General features: G+C 39.0%; 1 protein-coding gene and 1 long non-coding RNA gene across 2 annotated transcripts in view; one reads left to right on the forward strand and one right to left on the reverse strand.

Moving 5' to 3' along the window:
• Nucleotides 1-9,059, reverse strand: part of LOC133163828 (ephrin-A5b-like) — a 52,929-nt gene extending 43,870 nt beyond the window's left edge. The window contains exon 1 of the mRNA XM_061294084.1: nt 8,366-9,059. Within this exon, the coding sequence (XP_061150068.1) occupies nt 8,366-8,484 (119 nt within the window). The 5' untranslated portion in view covers nt 8,485-9,059. The remainder of the gene's footprint in view (nt 1-8,365) is intronic.
• LOC133163829 (uncharacterized) lies at nt 8,384-10,148 on the forward strand. Its single transcript, XR_009716452.1, has 3 exons — nt 8,384-8,517; nt 9,334-9,480; nt 9,545-10,148. It is a non-coding gene; the product is annotated as an uncharacterized LOC133163829 (long non-coding RNA).
• The last annotated feature ends 14,010 nt before the right edge of the window (nt 10,149-24,158 follow it).

Here is a 24,158-nt window from a genome sequence, read left to right on the forward strand (position 1 = left end):
GGGTGTAAATATTTACCAAAATACATACATAGTTGATAACGCTGACAAATTTTAGGTAGACTTTATCACTAAGTCATTTCAGATTGAATTATTGTTAGAATTTTAGCTCAACAGTCTGTTGCCTTTTAGAATAACTCACATCAGATGCAGTTCTGACTTTTTACTAACGTTCTTGATGTATGTTTTTCTCACACAAAAAATAAAGTTTATGTAAAACGTATTCGTGTCTATAGAATATAATGTCATTTTTATTAAGGGTAGTTGCTAAAGTTTTGCACGATGGGCATTAGAATTTGAATCATAACAATAAAAACTTAGAATTTTCTATAAAAATTCCAAAAATATTTGGCAATAAGTGTGGTGAAAGTTTAATTTGGGAATTGTAAAGAAAATCTATAAGAAGACATTACATTAACATCTAAGGGAACATAAATAAAACAAAGTATACAGATAAAATGTACATTGCCAGATTAAGTACCTATATCATTTTTTTTTAAAAAGTGAGAATTTAAGTCAACTAAAATTACTTTAAACGTAACATAAAGAAATGCCTCTTTGAAGCAATGGTTAAGTGTCAGATCTTAAAATGCTTGTGATTGCCCAACATTCGTAACCCACTGTTTTGTTCTTAGAGACAAAATGGAGTCGAATTCGCAAAATGGCGGCTTCAGCCTCGCGCGTTGCCACACAGTGTGAGGAGAGAAAAAAAGGCATAAAGGAGAAATCAGACATGTCGTCACGGAAAGAGATCCAGACAGTCGGAAAGTTTAGCAAATGAACCAGTGCTTAAATTGATTACCGATAAAACAGCCATTCAATCCCCAGAATCAAAGTAACAGTTGCGGAAAAGTATTTGTGAAGGGGGGGAAAAAAGGCGACATAATGACAAGGCCATGATTAAAGTCATAGTGGTCCTGACCTGGATTTCTTCTGGTTGCGTGTGAAGGTTTGTCCGAGCTTTATCGTAAGATCACAAACAGCCTATTTAATATTTCACAAATCCCAAAGCACCAAGTGAGCGGAAATCCTGCAACGGGTCGCAGAGTCACACGAAAGGTTCAACAAAGTCAGGCCGAGTTCACCATAAACGGCCACTGACAAATTGACGGCATTTGTGAATTTCCAACCAATCTCTATATTCAATTATACTGTGAAATACAAAAAAAAAAATCAGCACTCGTATATTTCCTAAAGAAAGGTCAATTCAGGGATGTTGCGATACATCGTAATGGTTGAAAACGCACCATGGTGACATGATTGATTCAGTCAAGCTTGTCGAGAGACACAAAAGCTTTCAAGGTTTGTTGCCATTCAAACTATTATTACCCTAATGAGGATTTTTTTTCCCATATCAGTCGGCTAAATTGCAGCTACCTATTAACCCAACTGATATATTCAGTGAAAGGGTTATTTTATTAACTCACTGGCTATAAAATTAGCTGGCCCTGTATTTTTAATCCAATCCAGATGTATTAAAATTTTGCTCTAACAAAGACTGCCAGTATTTTATGATGTTACGAACCATGAGTCTGGAATAACATACTGAATTGACAATATGACTCTCAGGTTTGACACAGAAAGGAATTCATTTAAGTAGATTTAACAGTTTAATGTTATTAGTTTGAAACAGTGTAGAATTGTAGGCACAATCATTCGACTTTAACTCTAGAACTACAAAAACTAAAACACCAAAGTTTGGGCAATCTCACTTTGAATTGACATTGTGGTAGACAAACGGCATTCCTTAACATTCCAGCTCCACTTTCAACTAATAATTTGCAATTTCAAGAACAGAAGGTGAGAGCACGTGGTCCCAGCAGTCACCTCGCTCTCTGCCACATACTTCTTCCCTGCAAAGTGCAGCGTACTTGTGCAAACTGTTAGCAGCTTAGTGGCTCTTTAGGAGCATCTTGGAAGCGGTTTTTAGGAGCTTTACTGCAATCATTAGGAGGTAAGACTGATTAATGTGAATGGTCAGGCAGGACCTGGCTTTCTGAAGGAGGAACACGGAGGGGTGAAGGGTCCCACAGGAAGTGTTTTGTGTCTGGGCACAAAAGGAGGGCTGACCTCTTAAGCCCCTTAGAGCCTCTTTGCTAATACCCTCACCGGTGCCTACAAAGACACAGGGGATGCCATTTCACCACTCACATTTAAACAGCATTCACAAAAAGCCTCACCGAGATTCGAACAGCAGAAAAGTGAATCTCTGTGCAGCGGAGTGAAACTGAGATTAGGCCTGAAGAGTCTCCCGCTAATCCATTGACTGGGGCGCATATCAAGCAGAAGAAAGCTAAAGTCACACAATATCTTATCACAACACAGAGGGGGACTTATGAGACCTTTTTGGTAGCATAACAAATCTTCTATTTAAAATAAAGCGGAGATCAAAGTGGTGTTTTTTTTTCAAGACAACTTTTGTGTCTGGATGTATCATAGTCAAAAGAATAATTGCTATAGAAAATGACTTGATGGATAAAATGCCGGTTTTCTTTTTTTTTCTGAATATTACTTAATTTTTTTTAATCACACATAAAACTTTAGGATTCCAGGTGTAGACACAAACGGTTTTGGATCTTGACTGGGTACAATTGTTGCTGGTTTTTTTTAAATAAACTAAAGCACTGAAGGAATTAATGGATCACTCTTGTTTGTATTTTTCTTTCATTTAAATTAATCCCTGCTAATTTTGCTGCAGTTAGTTTTGTTTGTAGAGTCAATACGCTAAGATTACAGATCATCTTACATTCCTAACAAATCAGTAGGGATGGGCAAGTTCCAACTCCAGGTATCGGTATTGGTGCGCATACCAGCCTTATTTCACGGTATCAGGACTTCTACCTTTGAGGAAAAATGCTGTATTGGGATATAAAGGTCTTTTTAAAAAAATATCTGTCATTGTTTTCCGGGAAAATTTTATGTATCAAAGGTACTAGTGGTATTGGTTCTCGGTATTGGTATCAGCGATTACTGAAGAAATTAGTCCTCATACTCATATTGAACATCTCTACTAATCAGTGAATACAGGACCGGTGTACAAACTAACAAAAAGTCCAGAGAGTACAATGAGACGATCTCATTTTGCAGGAAACCGATGCTCAACGTCTCTCATGAAGTAAGAATGTGTCTTCTGTAAGTGCGCTGAAAGCACAGCAGACCTTAAGTGGAGCATTCACACATGAGAAAAGGTCAAACAATTTCACACGTTCGACCACTACCTACTGTGATGTCATGTTTAATTTCATGGTAAATACTGTATTATATTGTTCATGCATCCTCTATTTTACTTTTAGAAAGACAAGTTTTTGACGGTTTGTATGATCTATTTTACAATTGACGTGTAATACAAAAACTAGCAGACATTGTTTAAACAAACGGCTAGAATACAAGCTTAATTTTTAATTGGATGATCATGATTTTTTTTTCTGCTCTTGATGTATTTAATGGATAATAATGAAAAATTAAAAAAAGATAGAGAAGCTTGCCAGGGTACAATATAGTTCTACTTGCTGTGAAGGAGACCAGAAAGTGTTATTGTGGTAAGGCAGTAGTTTTGCCACACACAATAGTAACTTCTTGTCACTAGTGGCTGTCAATCAAAGCTGGGCCGCCTGAGGGCCTCGCCTTATTAGTCACAGCGTAAAAAAAGAGGGGCTGGGGTCGCTCCTCTCTGCAGGCAGGGTCATCGAGAGCAAGAGGAATGACGGGCGGCTCCACAGGACCATTGATACCCGCTCGGCAAAGAGTTACAAATCAGAAACTCCGAATACAATGGAAACTCGAAGTTTAACTCATCTGGTGGGTAATACTCTTGTAGTAGGGCACTGAGGTTAGCCGCACAAAGTTGTAAGAAGATCATTTGAATTTGTAATTGTGCTATATAAGGCAATATTTCAAGATAAATTACAGCCTTGTTAGAGGAAACGGGGCTTGTTTGAGGTGGGGCTATCATGGACTTGTACTTGGACTATGTTTTTTCTGGACTCTAATTCTTTAAGAAATGTATTTAAATACATGATAGAAACTGAGTTTCAATTTGATTCATAGGCGGGTTATTGCAGCCTATTCAAATGCGGTCCATGAGGAGAAATCCTTCCCCGTGTGAGATGTGATACTCTTTCATTTGGGACCTAAAAGACTGCAGCACAGCTAGGGGCATTACTGGTTCTGCACTAAGTTAATAAAATGGAAGATAAACCCCCGATAAAAAACCTTTATCCTTTTGACCTGCACTTATTGATACTTTCTAAACCTCCTGGGCAGGAAATCACATTCATTCAGACCTCTTTGATCCTCCTTGTGAGATTGACACTTCCTCTCTGCGGACACGCTGGTTCTGACCACACCCTGTGACTTGCAGGCCTGTCGCGTAGCCTCTGGCCTCTCTCCTCCAAGGAGGCTCCTCTCACCCCCATGACTGTGTTATCCTGTTGTTAGAATTTCCCTTCTCTACCTTGGAGAACGCATTGACACCTTCTCTGTCTCCTCCTTCTCCCTGTCTGTCTTCCTGCTATGGGCTTCCGAGACAACAATAGCGGTCTTTCAAGCAAACTGTGCTGGCGCTGGGAGAGAGATTCGGTCCTGAGACACAGTCAATATTTGGACGTGGTTGCCTTTTTGTGTCCGTTTTTAATCCAAGCGGAACCGAGCGGCAGGGAGCCGGGCAAAGGCTGAGAGGGGGAACGCGAGGGTAAACACTTGACACAATGCAAACGGGCCAACTCACAATACCACTGGGAAACTATCACAATCTCACTCTGTCAGCCAGTAAAAAGTGGAGTATTGTTCTTTTATGTGAAGATTAAAAAGAGAAAACAAATAGCGGAGGTCATTGCGCGATGGAGAGGAAAAGTGGCCGAGTGTCATATTGAGGTGTTCTCATGGCGGGGGTATTAGCTCCAACACAAACAAACACAAACCTCGAGTACGCACTGAGAGTGACAACGGGAGTAAACAGTGCATGATCAGAGATCATTTAGGTCAATAAGCGCACTGATCAAACATGAAAACAGGCCACTGAAAAGATTCTTTGATTACAGAATCTTGCATCTGCTCCAGAAAGCTTTGCATGACTATTGTCACGGATTAAGGGAAACCCCCTGGGGTGACGGTGCTCCCACAGAATGCTGGGATACCTTCTCTCCCCAGCTGTCAGTTTGTTAGTCCCACCCAATGAGCTTCTTTGATGAGGACCGGTATCAGTTTCCATAGCGTCGGAGACACAAACAGCTTGAGAGATTAGGAACGGAACCCGGCCCCGGATTCTCCCGGTGATCCCACCTATCAGCAACAAATAAACACCTTAGGGCACATCAACGCCTGCGTGCACACCATATGGACCCGAGTGGGTTTTTAATGAAGCAGCTAAATAGCGGGTGAGCGGGGAATTCGGTAATAGCTCCTTGTCAGAGTAGCGGTAAATACCCAACTCGGACAATTTCTTCCATCGTTTGGTTACCGAAACAGACGGCGAAGCCGACGAGGAACATCTGCGGCTCGTTTTTCTTACATGAACGTTCCCGCCGCAAAATGCAACACTTTTTATTTCCATTGCTTTGATTGAGATGTCTTTGTACCACTTTCTGCTGGGCCATTAATATAATGTTTGGCACTTACACCGAATGAATGGTGGATGAATCCGAGCGAAACGTGCTTTGTAGGTCAGATATCAAAGACAGGTTTGGATTCCTCTCAACGTTCTGATCTACAAAGACGTGATTACAAAATAGTTAGAGACGGGAGTAACAACTGAGTTATCTTGTCATTTATGAAATATGTTGAATGGATCTTAATGAACATTTCTGATTTTTAAACTAGCTCCTTGTTTTAGAAATGTTCAAAAAATAATGTCAATTAGGCTATAATATTTATTGACAAAGGAATATGTCATCGGCAGGAATACAAAAAAATCGAATTTCATTAACGCATAGATGGATTCGTTCTGATGTTGTTTTCATTCATTTTCCCTGAACTGCAACTTGGCTTGTGACAGTAATTAGAAGGTAGCTCAAACACACCATGTTTACACGACGTAGAAATCCAAACAACAAAATCAAATCTAAATGATGTAAATAATGAAGTAAAACATTTTAGATAAAATATAACATTTCTCTTTGGGTACTAACAGCATATTTATTTGCTCATAAAACATCATATAATGAACTGTAAGCACTAAGCAACACTCATCGTTCGAAAAGTGCGTTTTTATCCGAGAGCTTTTCTCGTCGTACCACATTCCTAAATTCCCGCACAACAACCATCTCTAGATTTTCAAAATCTGCATAGCAACTTCAGTTGAATCGCAGCATACGGTGCATACGACATCCCTTGAGTGGCAGCTCCACTTCTAAATCACGTTTTCTTGTCATATTTGGGATATTTGGCATCAAAAAACATAAATAGTTGCATCGCTTATTTCTCATGAGTTTCTTTCTAAGAAAAATCCCAGACACTGAGAGTACTGCACAGCATTGAGTTTTATGAGCTCCGCCGTCATTGTGGAAGCTTTTCAAACACTGGGCAAAGCTGAATCATCCTCGGGTTGTAAATCCCTCCTCCAGCCCGCTGAGTCTTTCTGTCTGAGTCTTATCAGCAGCATGCATCAGCAGAGGGAAAGAAGTTTCCCACATATCAAAGCATGACAAACCCAAATGCGTGAATCCAAATTACAATGAGGTTTCTTTAATGCCCTCTTTGAAACAATGTAAACTAAAAAAAAAAGTGATTTCCATATTTCACGACTCACTTCCTATTTCAATTCCAGAGCTCCTGTTGGGAATTCCATGAATGGCTGAGTATGGACTGCTGCTTTGGATGCCGTTTCTCCTCATTTTGGACAAATGTGTGACAGAGATAGCAGAAGAAGGGGGTACAAAAACTAATCTAGAAGTTGGGACTCAAACGCAGCAGGTCTTCAGAGTTCCAACATTGGTTGTGGTTACATTAAGCAGCAGGGTTACGGGCAACACAAGTATGCACGGAATACTGAAGGTCAGACGGGAACCGGGTTTTTAGAATGCCCCTTGCCTACATTAAGCAGTTTGCGTCATCTTTAGATTACAGTCATGAATGAGAAAGGGACACAGTCACTTAGAGTTACTCATTTATTTAGCTGCTTTTCTAACGAAACAAAGCCCAGGCGGGGTGCCGTGCCAAAACCGTCGCTAGGGCCCCCTCCATAGCTGGCGGTTCTGCCCCGGTTTTGACCCTGACAACGGGTCCCCTTCGCGCTTCTTAACCTGGAACTCGCCTAGTTACGACCAAGCGTGTGACCTCAGCATGTGTGGATCTCTCACAAGACCCAACATCATGCTGCGTCTTGGCTGCTGCTAAAATATGCCCCCTTTATTGTCTGCCCCAGCTTGAGCCGGGTGGAGGGGGTAAAGGCGGTATGGAGGTGGGAGCCAAGAAACCAGACTTGGGAACAGTTTGAAGGCCATGAGAAGGGACGAGAGCCAGAAGCTGTTATCAGCAACAAATATCTGCCTTTTGGCAGCCCACCGACAACCTCGGATCTCACCACGTTTGCATTTGTATCTGTCAATGAATGGAGGATTAAGCAAGTTCTTTGCGTTTGCTCTTTGGTTAAAAACACACAGCAAAAATCTAATTGGATGTTTTGATGTTGAATCTCATCAAACCCCTAGAAAAATAGATAGATAGATAGATAGATAGATAGATAGATAGATAGATAGATAGATAGATAGATAGATAGATAGATAGATAGATAGATAGATAGATAGATAGATAGATAGATAGATAGATAGATAGATAGATAGATAGATAGATAGATAGATAGATAGATAGATAGATAGATAGATAGATAGATAGATAGATAGATAGATAGATAGATAGATGGAGATAATTTGAAAAATTGTCTGCGCTGCTTTGCCCTTCTTTCAACAGACACCCCTAAAGAAAAATCAAGCAAAATACAAAAATTTGCCTAATCAGTGACATCAGAGTAGACCCAACTTATCCAATTACTTAGGTACGTTTTACGCACAGTGCGCGTTTTTGATTTTCAAATGAGAAGCGGCGCAACGCAGAATATTAAATGTGTAATGGTGCGTAAAGGCGCAGTGTGAACAAAGTATTACGAGTCAGTTGTTAATAATATACACACTTTTCAAGGAGAATGTTGATTGGGAAATACGATTCATCTTATGAGTTGGGGGGAAAGATCGTGATTTCAAAACTCCTTCCTCCAGTTTATGATGATGCGAATGTAAATAAAAGTTCATTTGACAGCATATCCGAATTGTTTTGAGTTGTTACGAGTTAGTTTGCTTATGATTCAGAAAAATGTGCAACTTCCATCTTCACTGGGTTCTGTACGTGCAAGGAAAGCCGATGGGCGAGCACTTACTTGGGGTTGGTGCGGTTCCAGAAGACAGCGTAGCGGTCGGATACCACTTTGGAAGCCGGGTCCTGAGCGCACACCCCGACGATGAGGACGAGGAAAAACAGCATTTCCACCTGCGGCATATTTGCAATGAAGCCAAACCGACGACAGTCCTGGTTTGTTTGATTTAAAATGTTCTGATGGATGCTGTTGCAAGTCAAGTCCGTTTAACACCTAAAGTTAGTTCATAAATCTCAGTCTCTTTTATAAAACAGTACTTTTCTCTGTTTTCTTCGGGAGAAGCACAAAAAGCAAATTTCACCAGGGAAATCCAGTTGACATAAACTTGTGCAACTTGCGCTGCAAATGTCCCTGAGATGAGGCACTCTTGTGAGCGCAAAACTGTGGGCAGAAAAAAAATCACGATAAATGCGCTCCACTTGATAAAGACGGGAAATATAGTCCTTATGCTGCCATTGTCGCTGCAATCTTCTCAGCTGCGGATCTCGAGCCGATATTCCTCACCAAGAAGCCGACGAAAGCAATACAAAAAAGCGTCAAAACGCGCGGATGCAAATTGGTGAACACGATCGTTCACAAACACGCAGTAACGTCCACGGACCGCGTCGCACGATCGAGAGCGGGTGAGAAGCAGTGTAAGCAACCAGAGGGAAGTAGACCAAGTGTGCGCTTTGGATCTTGCAGCCATGCTCCCCCGGACCAGCCCCCCCTCCCATCTTCACTTCTCTCCCACCCCCTTCTTTCACGCACTCCCTCTCCCTTCTCGCTGTCATACCAGCCAGCCGAAGCCTGCTGCAAAAAGTGTCTATATCTCAATGGTTGTGAGTCACTTGTGACCAATGGTTCCTCAGTTAGGCTCTCCAAATTGAATTGAAAGGTTTCCAAATGAGAATAAAGCGATTTTAAATGATTTAATGTACAGAAAATCCATCATGAATGTTATTAAGCATCCCTGCCGATTTTTTTTGCAGCGTGCACGTTTATATTTGAATGACGGTGGTCTCACTTACAAGAACAACATCCCTTCTACGCGGGGGTGCATCTCAGATTCCCTGACGGATCATCTCGTAAACCTGGAGCCTCTTTTGACAGCCTGATCCTCTTTGCACAACAAGAAGGTAAAGTTCTGTTTTTGTTTTCAAAGCGCCACTGTCTATTTACTGACGTTTCTCTTTTTCACAGGTGCATCTTTTAAAAGGTTCAACAATCCCCCCCAAAAGAACTTTTTTTATACAGTATGTGCAATTTTGTTTTCAATCCCGAGCGACTAAACCAAGCACTTCAGAAAATGTTCATATATTTATTGTTTATCCCATTGAGGGTTTATCTTTTTCGCTTCGCTGCATGCAACATATAGCTTTCATATGGATGAAATTTGACTGCAGCGCATTTATTTTGCTCCGCGACTCACTGCGCCACGCAGTGGTGACCATGGAAACAGCATCACGTACAAGAATCCACAAGTTGCCCTGTGCATAAATTCACTTTCCCCACTGGAATGGATTCTCAGATTTCAGTCAACCTTTGCTGAATGTAATGATAAATGATGTTTTGTAAAATACATTAAATTGTGAAATACAACAAATTTTGTTGAATTGATATTTACTGACAAAATGCCCAATTTAATTGAAGTCTAAACTGTGTGTAAAAAATGGATGGATTCCAATTGATGGTTAATATAATCCTCAACAGTGCCACTGACAGCTGCTTGTCAAAGGAGCCAACTTCTCTCCCAAAGAGATTATTCATTCAACGTAATATTGGTAATAAATCACATATCCATCTAGTTGACCTCCAGTGTCATTGCATTCAGAAATGATGGGATGACTGACTGCATAAACCAAAATAGATTATGGTGTCACGGCCCTCCCCTGTCTGTTGTGGGAGGTTTCCCACAACAGGCAGGGGTGGGCCACCTGAGTGTTGGCACCTGTGTTGTTAAATTGTTTGTGCTGTACTCATTTATTTTCTCTGCTCTCTCCTCAACAGGTAACACTTTTGACTTTGTCTTCAGTTTGTCTTGCGTTCCAGTTATCTTTGATTTACACGATGCAACACCTTCACATCCACCCAGTCATTTGCATTCATGCACTGCATACACCACCGATTCATACTCACACTTGCATACATTGTATTGAACTATTCTTAGTATTTGTTAAATAAACCATTTTAATTGGCATGTGCCCTTTGAGTTGTTTTCCCCACAGTTTATTTGTTGTGATTTACCGTCAACCCAGGCTTGTTACACGTGGGGGCTCATCCGTGATTTGGTTTAGGCCAGTGTGGGTTGAGGACAGTGACAATAAAAAAAAGACATATTTGCAGAAGCAGTTTGTTGTTTAGCCAATGGTCATGAGCTTTTTTATCATCAAGCTGCAAAGTGATGGGTCATATTTATGCCCATTAAATGTTAGGAATCTGACTGGCTTTTTTTACCCCATCTATAAAGAAACAATTCCTATAAATTGTTACGCATCTTTGCTTTGTTAACACTCAGAAGGATTGTGAGCCAGGTCTACTTATCCAACATCAATGATACCAACCTCTAAAATTCTCACTCACACACCAAAGTCAAAGTATTCTCAGAAGAAACTATGATACCCATAAAGAGGATAAATATTAGGACAAATATTTTTATGAATGGCTCTTCTCACATAAATACACATCTGACCCTAAATAGGCTGGAATAATTTTAATCACAGACAGAAAATAAATGCGTAACTGGCCTGAAAGCCATCGTGCTCATCTCTGTGGGCTTTGTTTACAGTATATTACACTCCACATCGTGTTTGTTTGGGTGTCAGCCAGTGTGCGTGTGCTTGCAGATGAGCGCGTGTCACGTAAATGCATAAATTGAGTACACACAATCGTGGGGCCCTGAGACTTGATGAGTTTGCATGCGTGAATCTTTTGTATGGGAGCGTGTGTTGTGTGCGAACATGGGGCGAATCATCTGGCTGGATATGGCAGACTATTGCATGAGCAATAATCACCTCATCTTGCTTAAGTGGCTGTCCTACTTCATTTATGCCTGATACACGTCTGTGTTCCCCAAGACAATGGAGTCGTTATAAATTAGGGTCAGTGGGTCTGCCAGCATAAACCACGGCAGCACATGCCAATGTTTCTCATGGTCTTATGATCGGGGCGTCACCCAAGTAGATCTCCAGATGAAGCACATGACTTGATTTGTAGCAGAGGGGGAATCCATGAGGCAAGAAAAAATTACTGAGGAATCGAGATAATCGGAAACTGTAAAATACAGCAAAGCGACATGCAAATAAGGAAAATCCCTTGTCTCGTCATATGTCGCCTTCTATTGATTTTGACAAACCACTTGCTTGATCAAACTGGCTACCAATTATACCTTTCAATGTATAGAAAAGGATTTGGCTCAGAGTAATTACATTTCCAAATGTAAATAAAACGTGAAAGATATTTTAAGTCAAGCGAATGGATTTTTTTTTTCATTCATTGAGTATGCCAACTGAAAGTGTGAAGTTTACGCGTTATATCAATTGGAAGATTATATTTGAAAGTATCATCAACAATATGATTATGTAGTTTCACACTATAAAATAGTTTGAATGTTAAATTGCTTTTGTTGCATTGCATATGAAATTATTTCTGTACAAAGATAATGTTTGGGACTTTCACCCCACATTTGAAAAAAAAAATTCTAGACCAGTCCAATGGTCTTTTATTTTATGTTTCAGCGATTTTATTACTTCTGGATAGAATGTTTAGAAACATTGATATGATTCTACTACATGTGTATTCAGTTTAAATTTGAAAGACACACTTATAGTATGCCATTCCATTCATGCTTCAGTCCACTTGACACCTACAGTAAACTCAAACTGACTTGTGTGCGATGGACAGAACAAAGTCATGTACATCTTGTATTTGGAGTTAAAAATAAATCAGCACAAAAACATACAAAGAACCCCTCTGCTATTCTCACTCGCACTTTACAGGCATAAACATTCGAGTCGGTATATTAACTAGGAATGTGACCTTGGGAGGATACTGCAAATACAGTGAGAACTAAAAATAAAATATTTCTGCCTTCCACAGCGACATCTGTGTTGGTAGCCAGCCTGAAATGAAGATCAGTTGACTTTTTGTTGACTGGAATGTTTTAAAAGGTTTACAGGGAGAAACAAATCAAAGTTTTCTACATATTGCGCTGCATGTCTGCTACAGTCTGATGAGTCATGCATTTCCTTTTCTGTCTGTTTTACTTTGAGCCCTTTTGACTTCCTTATACTTTCTTCTCTCGATCGAGTTTCGTATTTTCCAATGATGCTATTGCCAGCTCCTCATGGAAAAGTAAATGTGTATCTCGCTCACATGGGATTAGTTTATCCCTCCATCGCTCTTCTTCAACTCATGTCAAAAGCTGCAAGGTGAAACTTCTCAGCTGGTTTCAAATGACGCTCTGCTCAGAAGATGGTCATATAAGCAAAATAAAAACATCTACGTGATAGATACAGATTAATGAGGAAGAGTGAGTTGGGGGGGTCAGAATGAAGGATGGCAGGATGAGTGAAACGCAGAAAGACGTGGGAGGTCTGAGATATTTTTGTCCAATCTGCACTTGTGGGCCTGTGTGTGGCACCTGGTTGAACTCTTTTTGTATATATGACCTCCTGCAAACACAAACACACAAACTCACACATCCACACAAAAGCCATAGAGTGTGCGTAAATTCACATCGACAGGAAAACACACACACCTCACATGACCCATTCTTAGCTTCATCCATGTTTTCATAGCAATGTGGGTCTGCTTGTAGCTTAATAATGTCCATGACCCATGGAGATTGCCGTTCTTACAGCCATTACCACTGAGTGCTGCTGAATGCTAACTCCGTACTTGTTGCGGTGGTGTTTCCACCAGGTTTGTGTATTCTGATCATTGGTATGTAGAATGTTTTCTGGCTCTTGTTACTGGCTCATCAACTTGGTATTCATCCATCCATTCATTCATTCATGAATTAATTTGTTCATTCATTCACATATCCTGCATATAATGTAAATATCAACTTGTATAACAACCTCACATTGACATTTGAGGCCCCGGTTTCATGCTCAGAGCAAATGTAGTGTGGACTGTAGTCTAATTGTTCTTATGGGAGGAATTAAACAAATAAAATAGAAATGTTGATAATAGTATAGACAATGCTGTCACAATTAGGAATGAATTATGACATCCAACACTCATCACTCAACGGTATGCAGAATTCTCCAAATCATATTGCACCACCTGCGCCATAAATTAGACCTGTTGGTAGCTGGTCTAAAATATAGTCTACTTCCAATCACCTAAGCGTGAGATGTAAAAAAAAAAAAAAAAGAAATCCTGCGGTGTCAACCTCCTAATAAAGGATCTGTGTACCCGAAAATTCTTGCAGAACTAAACCGGGCTGACCTAAAGTCACAGCTGTGGGTGACCTCAGCCTTGATGATTCAACCACTATTGTGGTGAACATTCAATGCTCAGAATGCCTCTGATTGGCTGTTATTACCTTTTCAATGAAAGTGCTTGGCTTTAATCACAAAATCGTTTTCAGGATCTTCAAAGCTGATTGCTTTTAAAATATTTTTTTGGTAGTAATTTTGGCGAGAAAAGCACAGGTCCATTTGGTAAGTACAGTATACATTTAGAACATTTTTAAAGTTGGCATTCTATTCGTTCATCTTGTAGCTGAGGTATTTCAAGATGAACCTTTGGTCACTTTGAGAAATGTAATGTGCTATAGATTAAAATCAAAAGCTAGAAAGACTCATCAGCTCATATGACTGGCAAATCAAGATCTCAACGTGACATGCTCCCAAGCTTTGTGGGACACGGCCGTGTCAGGTCAATCTGGCCGTGTTTCCAATGGATACCTGATCCGCCTCTGGGAAGGTCTGAGTGAAAATATAACTAATAAAATTGGTGGATTTTAATGCTGGATTAAAATAAATTACTAGTTTAACCACGAGAGAGTGACCGTTAATATCTAATGTAACAATACAATGAAATACACCAACAATATCAGTAGAATTTTTTTTTTAAGTACAGTACAGAGGCTAGATGTCAGATTTTTCAAACATATTCATTAGATTCAATAACAACTAACATTTAGGACGTAATACATAGTTCCGGAAAGTCATTAAGTGATTTAAGGATACCATTAGTATCGGACAATGACAGCTATGCAAATGATGCGGGGAGTCAAGGGCAAAATGAATTGCCCTGCAGTGCAGTAATAATGCTACAAAGACAATTATGTAGATGATCACACAATTTAAAGTAACCAACAATCATGATTAACAAATGTGCAAATGAGTTTGAGAATCTTTGAGCGGTTTGAAGTGTGTGATCCACAACAGTTAAAAAAAGAAAAAAAAAAGAATGGACTAGTCAGATCACAGGTGCACTTTGCCGCCGTCCATCTTGATGATCTCTGGTCTCGAGAAGCCGGTAGTGTTGCTTTGATACAAGATCATATTTAAACCTGTCCCTTTTTCACTGCATCTAATCAAATTAAGAAAAAAGGGATAATTCCACACAGCACACCAGCGCACACTCTTGATGGAAATCACTGCCTTAGTACACCCCCAAAATGGCATATCTGTGCTTCTCCTAATTAGCAGACACCCTGCAGTGAAGTGTGCGATTTAACTGATGGGCATTAGCTGTGGTTAGTAATGATGGATCACAGTTGTCTTTGCCAGCCCAGCAGTGCAGCACAGCCAAGACTCCGGGATTCATTTTTTTCCTGATATAATAAGTCAAATAAATTGTTGAAAATTTTCCATGGCTTTGATACGCTTCCTATAAAATCAGAAATTTGCTATGACTATAAAAAGTATTAGCTTTATTATATTTTTAAATATATTTATTGGTGTAATCAATAAGGAAATTCAAACTCGGATGTATATTTTGTGTTGCACACACACTGTAGTTCATATCACACACATGTAGGTATGCAAGACAAAATTCAGGGCTTGATGGTATTTTCCTAGACGGTGTATGCAGATGTATTCTGATTTTTGTGCCGGCACGTGTTTGCCAATTCGGCAGCCCGCTCTGTGCCACGCTGAGCATTCTGGCATAGCAAGTATGTGTCCTTGTAGATACACCTGGCGGAATGACAGTTTGGTAGAAGAAAAGTCAGTCTTGAGTTACACCTGCTCCGACTAGGTCTAAATAGTTACATGCCTGATTCAACGTAGTTATGGCGATCAAGATTCACACAAACACATCCCAGATGTTATCATATTTCATTCATAAATACGAGAACAGCTGACACCGAATCCTATGAACGATCCAAGAAATCAGTTCATTGAAGTTATTCTTATAATTCATTTGTATTCTGGTTTTAACGCAGATATGGTGGGACAGATTAACAATCAGATGGATACAGCAGTTGAAGTCCACGGCGATTGTGTATGTCGCCTGTGGTTATCAGCAGCTCATTTACCGTATTTTCCGCACTATAAGGCGCACCGGATGATAAAGCGCACTGTCAGCTTTTGAGAAAGTTGGAGGTTTTTAGGTGCGCCTTATAGTGCGGAAAATACGGTAATGAGGGTACCTACTTACCTTGTGTGTTGCCACACCAGGCAAGCACGGCAGCAATGTTCCAGTCACGCACGGATTGCCGCATCCTTTCCTCCCATCCTTCCTTATGGTCTATTGCTGCCATATATTTAGGTTATACGATTATTCAAATGAATTCTCCAAATTCAAATCATAACGTGAGAGTCACAGTAGAGGTACAAGACAATGTCAAACCTCTTTTTCATGCAAAGTACACATTTAGAACCTTTCATTGAGGAGATACATAGTCGTCATTCCGCATTTAGAGCATACCAATCTAGTAGTATACACTCCTTTTTCGCTTTCTATTGACCCACAGGGGGTATGTGGCTCTCAAGCTGTTAAATGCTCTGCTTAGCTCACCAGCCATGGCACCATATGTTTGTTTGCTCCTTGGAGCCAAACATGGGGTCATCTCCACATTTGCCTTTTATTTTCTATGTGTCATGTCAAGAGACACTTTAGTAATACAAATTGGTTTGGCGGTTATATTTTAGTATGATGGATAAACTACTTAACATTATCATCACTTTGTTTCTTTGCTTTAAGGGTTCTTTTTGTTTTGCGTGGTTTATGAGAAGTGTGTGGAAAAACGGGGCTCAGGCAGAATGAGTGGCAGATTTAAGATGAAAAGATTTGTGTCTATGAATGTGGTCACTGCCACTTTACAGTGCTTTAGTTAAAAAATGCTATAGTTAAAAAAAATCAACCCTTCCCACCACTTGTCTACACAGTAAATCACATGAATTTATGTTTTAACATACACCATTTTGTTCAACATATTTAGTTTTTAAATTTGCTTGTGAATACATAACCCCTAACTTTGAAAATGGCCAGCAATGGATTTCAAATATTGTTCATTTGGAATAAGTCATGTCAACATAGCTAGTGAGTTTTTTTTTTTTTTCTGTGTTTTCATAGTTCCTTAATTTTCCTTGTGCAAATATGACAAGCAGATAACGAGCAAAGAACGATGATTAAAACAGTAAGCTTCTTATTGTGGCACAAAATGTCTTTCTGTGCCCATTCCAGAAGATGATTCAACCACTCAATATTATCTCGGTGCAAAGAATGAAAAGTATTGATCTTTTACTTCAAGCCGTTCAGGCGATTGAGCCTGTGAAAATATCCCTTCAGCCAGTCTGTTTTACAAAATGATAAAAATGATAAACTGCATGGAACAGCCTGGTTCATCCAAAGGTAACAACAGTTCGTGTCCTAATGATTTCAAGGAGGGGAGGCAAGGAGTCATTTACACTATCCAGTCCTTTATGCCACACTGATAACTGCTTCATCTCTGAGACATTTTTGTCCTCCATCACATTTGGACACCCTTCAGGTGTCAAATAGACCTGGATTTCTTTTTACTGAAGGAATGGACAGACACAACTTGTTTATAGACACCAATCTAACAGGTCCAAACACCAATCAGTCTGGGATGTGGCTGCTGGCTATCAGAGTCGGGCCAGACAGCTTGTCATTGAGGAAACGGTAACGCGGTGACAGGCCGAGGTCTGTGTTCACCTCAGTTGCAGTCCATTTCATAAATGCCTTCTCACTGAGCTCACGGCTGGATGGTTAGATTAATGTGACCTGTAATCCAATGACAGGGTATGGTGACAGACAAACATACCTAGGAGGCGGTCTCTGCCCTTGGCTCCACATTAGAAACACGCATGTACCTACTGACACACGTGAATGTACCAGATAAATTAAACATGACACAGTGACTGGATAGTTTCGAAGAATAATTATTGTGGCTGTAATATTGATCATGAAGAAATGTGGATAATGAGCCATAAGCCTTTAAAAAAAAAACTGTACGTACAATAGGGTTAGGGTAGGGTTTTGAGTGTTTCGCTGACATCTAAACCTTAAAAATCTAACTTCATTCATAAAATCACATTTGGACTTTGTGAAACAAATTAATGTGATTTTTATTGTGATTTTATCATTTCAGTGCTACTGGGGGGGGGGTCGCACAGGACCATACACTTAACATGTATGATGAAACATTGAAAATTTTCAATTTAAATATATATTTTTTTAAAGTACATTGGGGAAACAAATATTTATTTATTTATTTATTTATTTATTTATTTATCTATTTATCTATTTATTTATTTATTTATTTATTTATTTATTTATTTATTTATTTATTTATTTATTTATTTATTTATTTATTTATTTATTTATTATTTTGTTTCTTCATTTCTTTATTTCTCTCCTTCTTTCTTTGTTTATTTTACAGCTTTATTTAGATCCAAATTGAACTACATGAAGAACGTTTTACTCTAGTATTTTACAATGTTCGCTAGAATGGTGGAATGGATGTGAGTGGTTAAGAAGAAGATGAGGCAAAGGGTAGAAAAAACTGGAATAATACAAAAAAGAATGACCATCAAGATAAGGTTAAGCGCTGTAATAAGATAAGGATCCTGAGAGCCAAAGAGCAAAGAAAACTTGTTGTTGAGGTGAAATTTGAGAAAGAGGAAAAAAAATCTCAAGGAGAGAGAAATAGAAGACAATGACAACTTAAGGAATATGAGATTGAACAGCAACAGATAGATGGCAAAGAGGGATAGGTAGGAGATGAATGACAAGAAAGAGGAAGAGTATTCAACAAGGCAGCCTAGCCTGCAGGTCATAGAGGCCACAGCTGAATCCACAGATGTTCCTCAGACTGGAGGATCCAATGGTGGCCTCCTCCCAGAAATAGGAGGTGATTTATCACACTGGCCATAAATCAGCATGTCTGACCTCCCCTGCACACAAGTCACACCCTTAACTGTTTATTCAAATGTCCGACTATCCATTATGAGGCAAATGCAGCAGATGTTGTACAGCGAGCTGTCAAATTGCATTTTATTTCTAATGTCCTATATAGTTTTTCATATACCGTATAACTACTGTCAGAATTATTTATGACAATTTGCATATAACTGATAACCAAGGCTCAAGCTCATTTCAACAAATATGTAATATAAAGTCTCATTCTGGCTCTCATACAAATGGTGCTATTATTAGCATTTTTGTATTTTATTGATGTGAAATTTGATATTAAAAAGGCTTATTTAACAATCGCAAAAATCAAATCATATTAAGTTTTAATTTGTTGTTCTAACATATTCCCTTGAAGAAAGGGCATTCAAAGGTCTAGGCTGCCTTGACCCCAGAATAGTTAAAACAATAACTTAAGAAATATTGCCCTCTTTTCTAAGAAATGGACAAAACAAAACAATGGAGAGTGTAAATATTGACTCGTCTAGTGCTTGAAGGATGAGAGCCTTTATGCCCTATACTGCCATCATTGAATAGACCTGAAGTGACCAAGAGCATAAATCACAACTGTCCGTTAGCTTTGAATAGGAACAAGATGTTAATTAATCCAATGGGCCATAAACTAACTCCAAGGTTGAACCCACGCGATGTCGTTGACTTTCATTTTCTTGGTACTTCGATTTGTTCATACAAATATTTTAACAGACAACAATTAATGTGTGCAAAATTTGCTACTTTACATTGATACATTTCACTCACAATAATCCACATTAATTCCTAAATTTGGGAAAACATCACTTCAATTAAATACAAAAGAAATTTGCCCCAGATTTTAATTTACAGGTTACGTTTAGTATATACGTATATATGTATGAATGAAATATGTTAGACGTTAAACCATCTGCCAACCCTGCACCACCCACTTAGGTGTAGTTTAATTCTATTTTGAGTGAGTCTAATGTGTTTTTATCTAAACAGTGTTAGACTATCCAAGGATATAAAATATCAGCATTATGCACCTGATCCTACAGCCATGTGCTGTTCTATCATTGTACCGCCTTTCTATGTGAGTGTGTTTGAAAATAAAAACAAGACCTAAAGTCAATATGACTCGATGTCTGTACATAACTAACACAATCGCTACATGAGGCTTGTTATATCACAAGATAAGAATTTGGAGTCAAGTACTCATGGTGGAACACGTGGAATCTCGTTAGTTCCCATCAACAAGACAAAACAGTGGCCACCCTCATATGGAGAAAATTAAATCAGAACCACACATGCTTGGAACGCGTTCCACTGTTGCATTGACAACATACACACACACACAAATACATAAAACAGACACATAAGAGCCATAGTGTGCCAGAATTTTTAACTTTATGGTGGTTTGGTCTGAACATATGGTATCCTTGCACATTAGAATTTGATGGGAATTTTCATTTTCTATAGCGCTCAGGGCTCTAGACTGCCTCTAAAAGGTGGTGTCTTGTACAATAAAATGTTTTATTTACGAGTTGCTTCAATCTGACCAGTAAATCTGACAACCGTTCACGTTCACTTCTGTGGACAAGCACGAGGGCAATGAGCAGATTTCAAACAGGAGAACCCGACTGAAATTCCATCCCAGGATCTGAGTCAGCACTTTGATACCTCATTGCAATATACTACAAAATCAAAAGTGCACAAAACAGTCAAACTGAAGATTTATTGCCATGGTAAATAGAAAGATAAAAGATGTCAGTGTGCATGTCCATCAACGGGAGTATTTATAGACTAGAGACTGTTTAAAAAAATTGAAGGGGCAAATGAAAATATATAAGAATTTTAAAATTCTAAAAGTAGTTAATTAATTTAATGCCCAAATTATACCACATGTATTCCCTTCCTCTCTAGGCCTGTGAAATTGTACAGATGTAATGCAGTGTCACCTTATTTCACGTCATGAGAGCAAAGCTGTGCTAACTTCCCTCTGGTACACACGAGGAACTCGCATTCCTCTGGCTGCGCTCACCGCAGACCTCCAAACAGGGGTCCTCATTAGCAGGAACTTTTCTCTTAATAGCTCTTAATTTCTCATGAGCGTGGCGACCTTTTGAATATGGGGGTGAAGGGTCGTGGCCTGCCTCTCGTTAGCTCCATGAGAGTACACTGGTTACATGTTATATCCTGGTGATTGAACCTAAAGCTGGGGCTCAACCTCATTTCAAAAGAGTCTATTAGTTTACTCAACCTTAACACTCAGCTCTGTTTAGAGCAGAGGAGAGGGACACGACCTTACGCATAAGCTGAGAGCTTTAAAGAGGATGACTCCCCCCCCCCCACACACACACACACTTTTTCTTTTTTCCTGCAAAAACATCAGTTGTAACCATACTGACCATACCGAGTCTTGACAGCAAATCATCTCTCCTAAACTTCAAATGTAGAATGCAGCATGGAATGCCAAGTCATCCTTTCTTATAAGAGATCACAGAAGGAAGAAAAAAAATGAGTGGATGATGAAGGCTGGCTAGCGGAGCGAGTAAGTTGTGTTGACTTTTGCAACGGCAATATTTTGGAGAAAGTCACACCATGAATGGTACTTAAAAATGACAAATAAGAGGGAGGGTTGATTTGGAAGTTTCTGATGTTTGGGGGAAAGGTTGAGGTTTTCTACATTATGTCATGATTTGGTCTATGGGTGTAAGTGCGGAAGCTGCAAAGAATCAAGACCAAGGAGAAATTCACTGATCTGAAAAGAATGGAGAATGTAAATACAAGGATGAAGTTACCTAATGTAAGCAAGCAGCAGGACATAAGGTTCTCCCAAATAAACTTTGGAATTTATTCATGTTTCAACTGTTCGACTCATAGAATAACTGCAGACAACTGCAAAAAAAAAAAGTGTTTTGCCGACAGGCTTTTTATTGCTTATTTTATTAGAAAAAAAATGTTGGGTCTCAGGTCCCTACCCACCCATTATAAAATTACACAACTGAGTAAATGTTTCATCTATATCACAGGTGTCAAAGTCAAGGCCCGGCGGCCAGATACGGCCCGCCACACCATTTTATGTGGCCCGCAAAGACAAATTGTGCATCAAATTTGTGTGTCATTACTAGAATTGCAAATTGTCTTCACTTTTAATAATATATTTTTTTGTAGCTATTTCACCAGTTTTTACTCGTATGTTTTGAAAATTAGTTATTTGTCAGTTTGTTTTGTAGCTTTTACTGTATATAATATGAGGTGCTCATACATTTATTTGGGATGACAGTCACACTGGCCCTCCGAAAGAATCTATGACTACAATGCGGCCCGCGAAAAAAATTGGTTTGACACCCCTAATCTATATGGACATGCACCCGTAACCAAACAACCAACAGTCAGTGACTCAGTAGCTTAACAGCGAGGCTTGATGAAGTTCCACAGATAAAGCTGAAGCTTATATTAAATCCAAATGATAAACACAGCTGCAGTGTTGGGATAGATTAGCATGAGCTAACAATGTTAACAGCATTAGCTTATGATAATAATATAATTAAAATGTCCAGATAAGTTGTCACGGTTTGTGGATGTCTAATGCCACAGTGACACATTCATTGACATGCATTTTAGTGGCCTGGTGATTAAATAATGTGTCCAGCAATGATACAAGTGAATCTTAAATGTGTGGAGCAAATATAGTTCAATAAGTCATTGATAGTAAACAGAACTACTGAGAGTGTTCATAAATGCGTGATAAGAGTTATAAGTAGCATTAACTTATCATAAATCACGCTTGATGTCGTGGTCCATGCAATGAATGATTGCCTCTGTGAATTAAAATGATTTCTTCTTTTTAAGATAAGGGCACTTATTTGTTTTTCACATTCAAATCTGTCAGTCAGCACACGATCGCCAGCACTTGTCACTGAGCAAGGCAGAAAAGGAGACGAGACAAATGATCCAGTCCACTGATTGTCAATCTAATGGAAGTCGCCAATGGATCAGCAGAATGAGGGGCAAAAAAAGGGCATTTGCATGAGATGGATGGGGGGGGGGGGGGTGAAAAGTATGGTATATGGTGAGATAAGAGATAAGGACACAGTATGATCATATCAGTCTTCAAATACACACAAAAATATCTTGCGATCCCCCTCTGGGCCCAACAACAAAGATGTCAACTGGAACGAAGAATTCCTAATGATAAACAAAGACACACACAACACACACAATTACTGAGAGCCTAATAAAACAGGGAATTAATCCTGGCAGCGGATGTGCGTCTCAGCTGGTGGTGTGACGGAAGACAACAGAGTGTTCAAGGACTGATAGAGAGCATGCTCGTGCATACTCACTACTAATATTCAAAAGCGCTTACTAACGCCTCAGCACTGCAAGGAAATATTACCACTAATGATTTTTGCAAATGCAACCGGCAGATTCATTCAACCCTGTGACACGTCATATACGCATCAGATGCTGTTTGATTATATTTTGCGAGGATTTTGTTGGGCTTTTGTTATGAAAAAAAAAATAGGATCATAGTGTTCTGATGAGAAGCTTACAAAAATACCCGTATTTTTGTTGACACTCTCTGCACTGATATATCCTTAAACCTTTAATTGTTTATCATTCCTTCTCATCAACTTACCCGTGTGTGTGTGTGTGTGTGTGTGTGTGTCCGTGTGTGTGCGTGTATGCGTGTGTGTGTTAATATTATCATTATTGTTTTATATTGCTCTTTATTGTTGAACTTGTGAACTGTATTAAGCATTGTGATTGTGTGTGCGTGCAGTGGCTGCAGAAAATAAGATAACATAAAAGCCACTTGATTTTGTCAAGTAAATTAAATATTGTAAATATTCATGTGGTTGAACTTTAAATAAAAAATAGCTAATTCCTGAACAAAACAAAACTAAATTATTGGTGTTTAAAACAGTTACTTTTCAGTTACAATTACTTTGAATGGTCATGTTAATATTAAATATTATGCTGATAGCAATGCATTACATCACCATTGAATACTACGTTTACTTCCTGTGCTGGGTTTAGCAGTTTCTATTGTTATTATGGTTTAAAAGATAAATATGTAATTACTTTCTAGTTCAAGTTTGATCACAATCTGCTTCAGGATGCTGTAAAAACAGATTTGTATTCTAGTCACATTTTAAACTATTCTCCAATACAACCCACAGAACATATGAGAAAAATAATGGATGAGGAAAAAGTCTTTGAATTACTCTTAAATAAATGTAATGTATTTTCCTTAAGCAAAAATGTGACATGTCTGATCATGCCACATTACATTCAATATACACATACTGTATAAAAACTAAAGTAGTGATAAATGATGATGATAGAACTTTATTTATCCCACAGCGGGGAAATTTGCAAGTGATAGCTGGCAATGTTACACAACCTTGACTCAAGGACAAATCAGTCTCTACCTACCAGA

Source organism: Syngnathus typhle, linkage group LG12 (assembly GCF_033458585.1).
Source record: "Syngnathus typhle isolate RoL2023-S1 ecotype Sweden linkage group LG12, RoL_Styp_1.0, whole genome shotgun sequence".
Lineage (NCBI taxonomy): Eukaryota > Metazoa > Chordata > Actinopteri > Syngnathiformes > Syngnathidae > Syngnathus > Syngnathus typhle.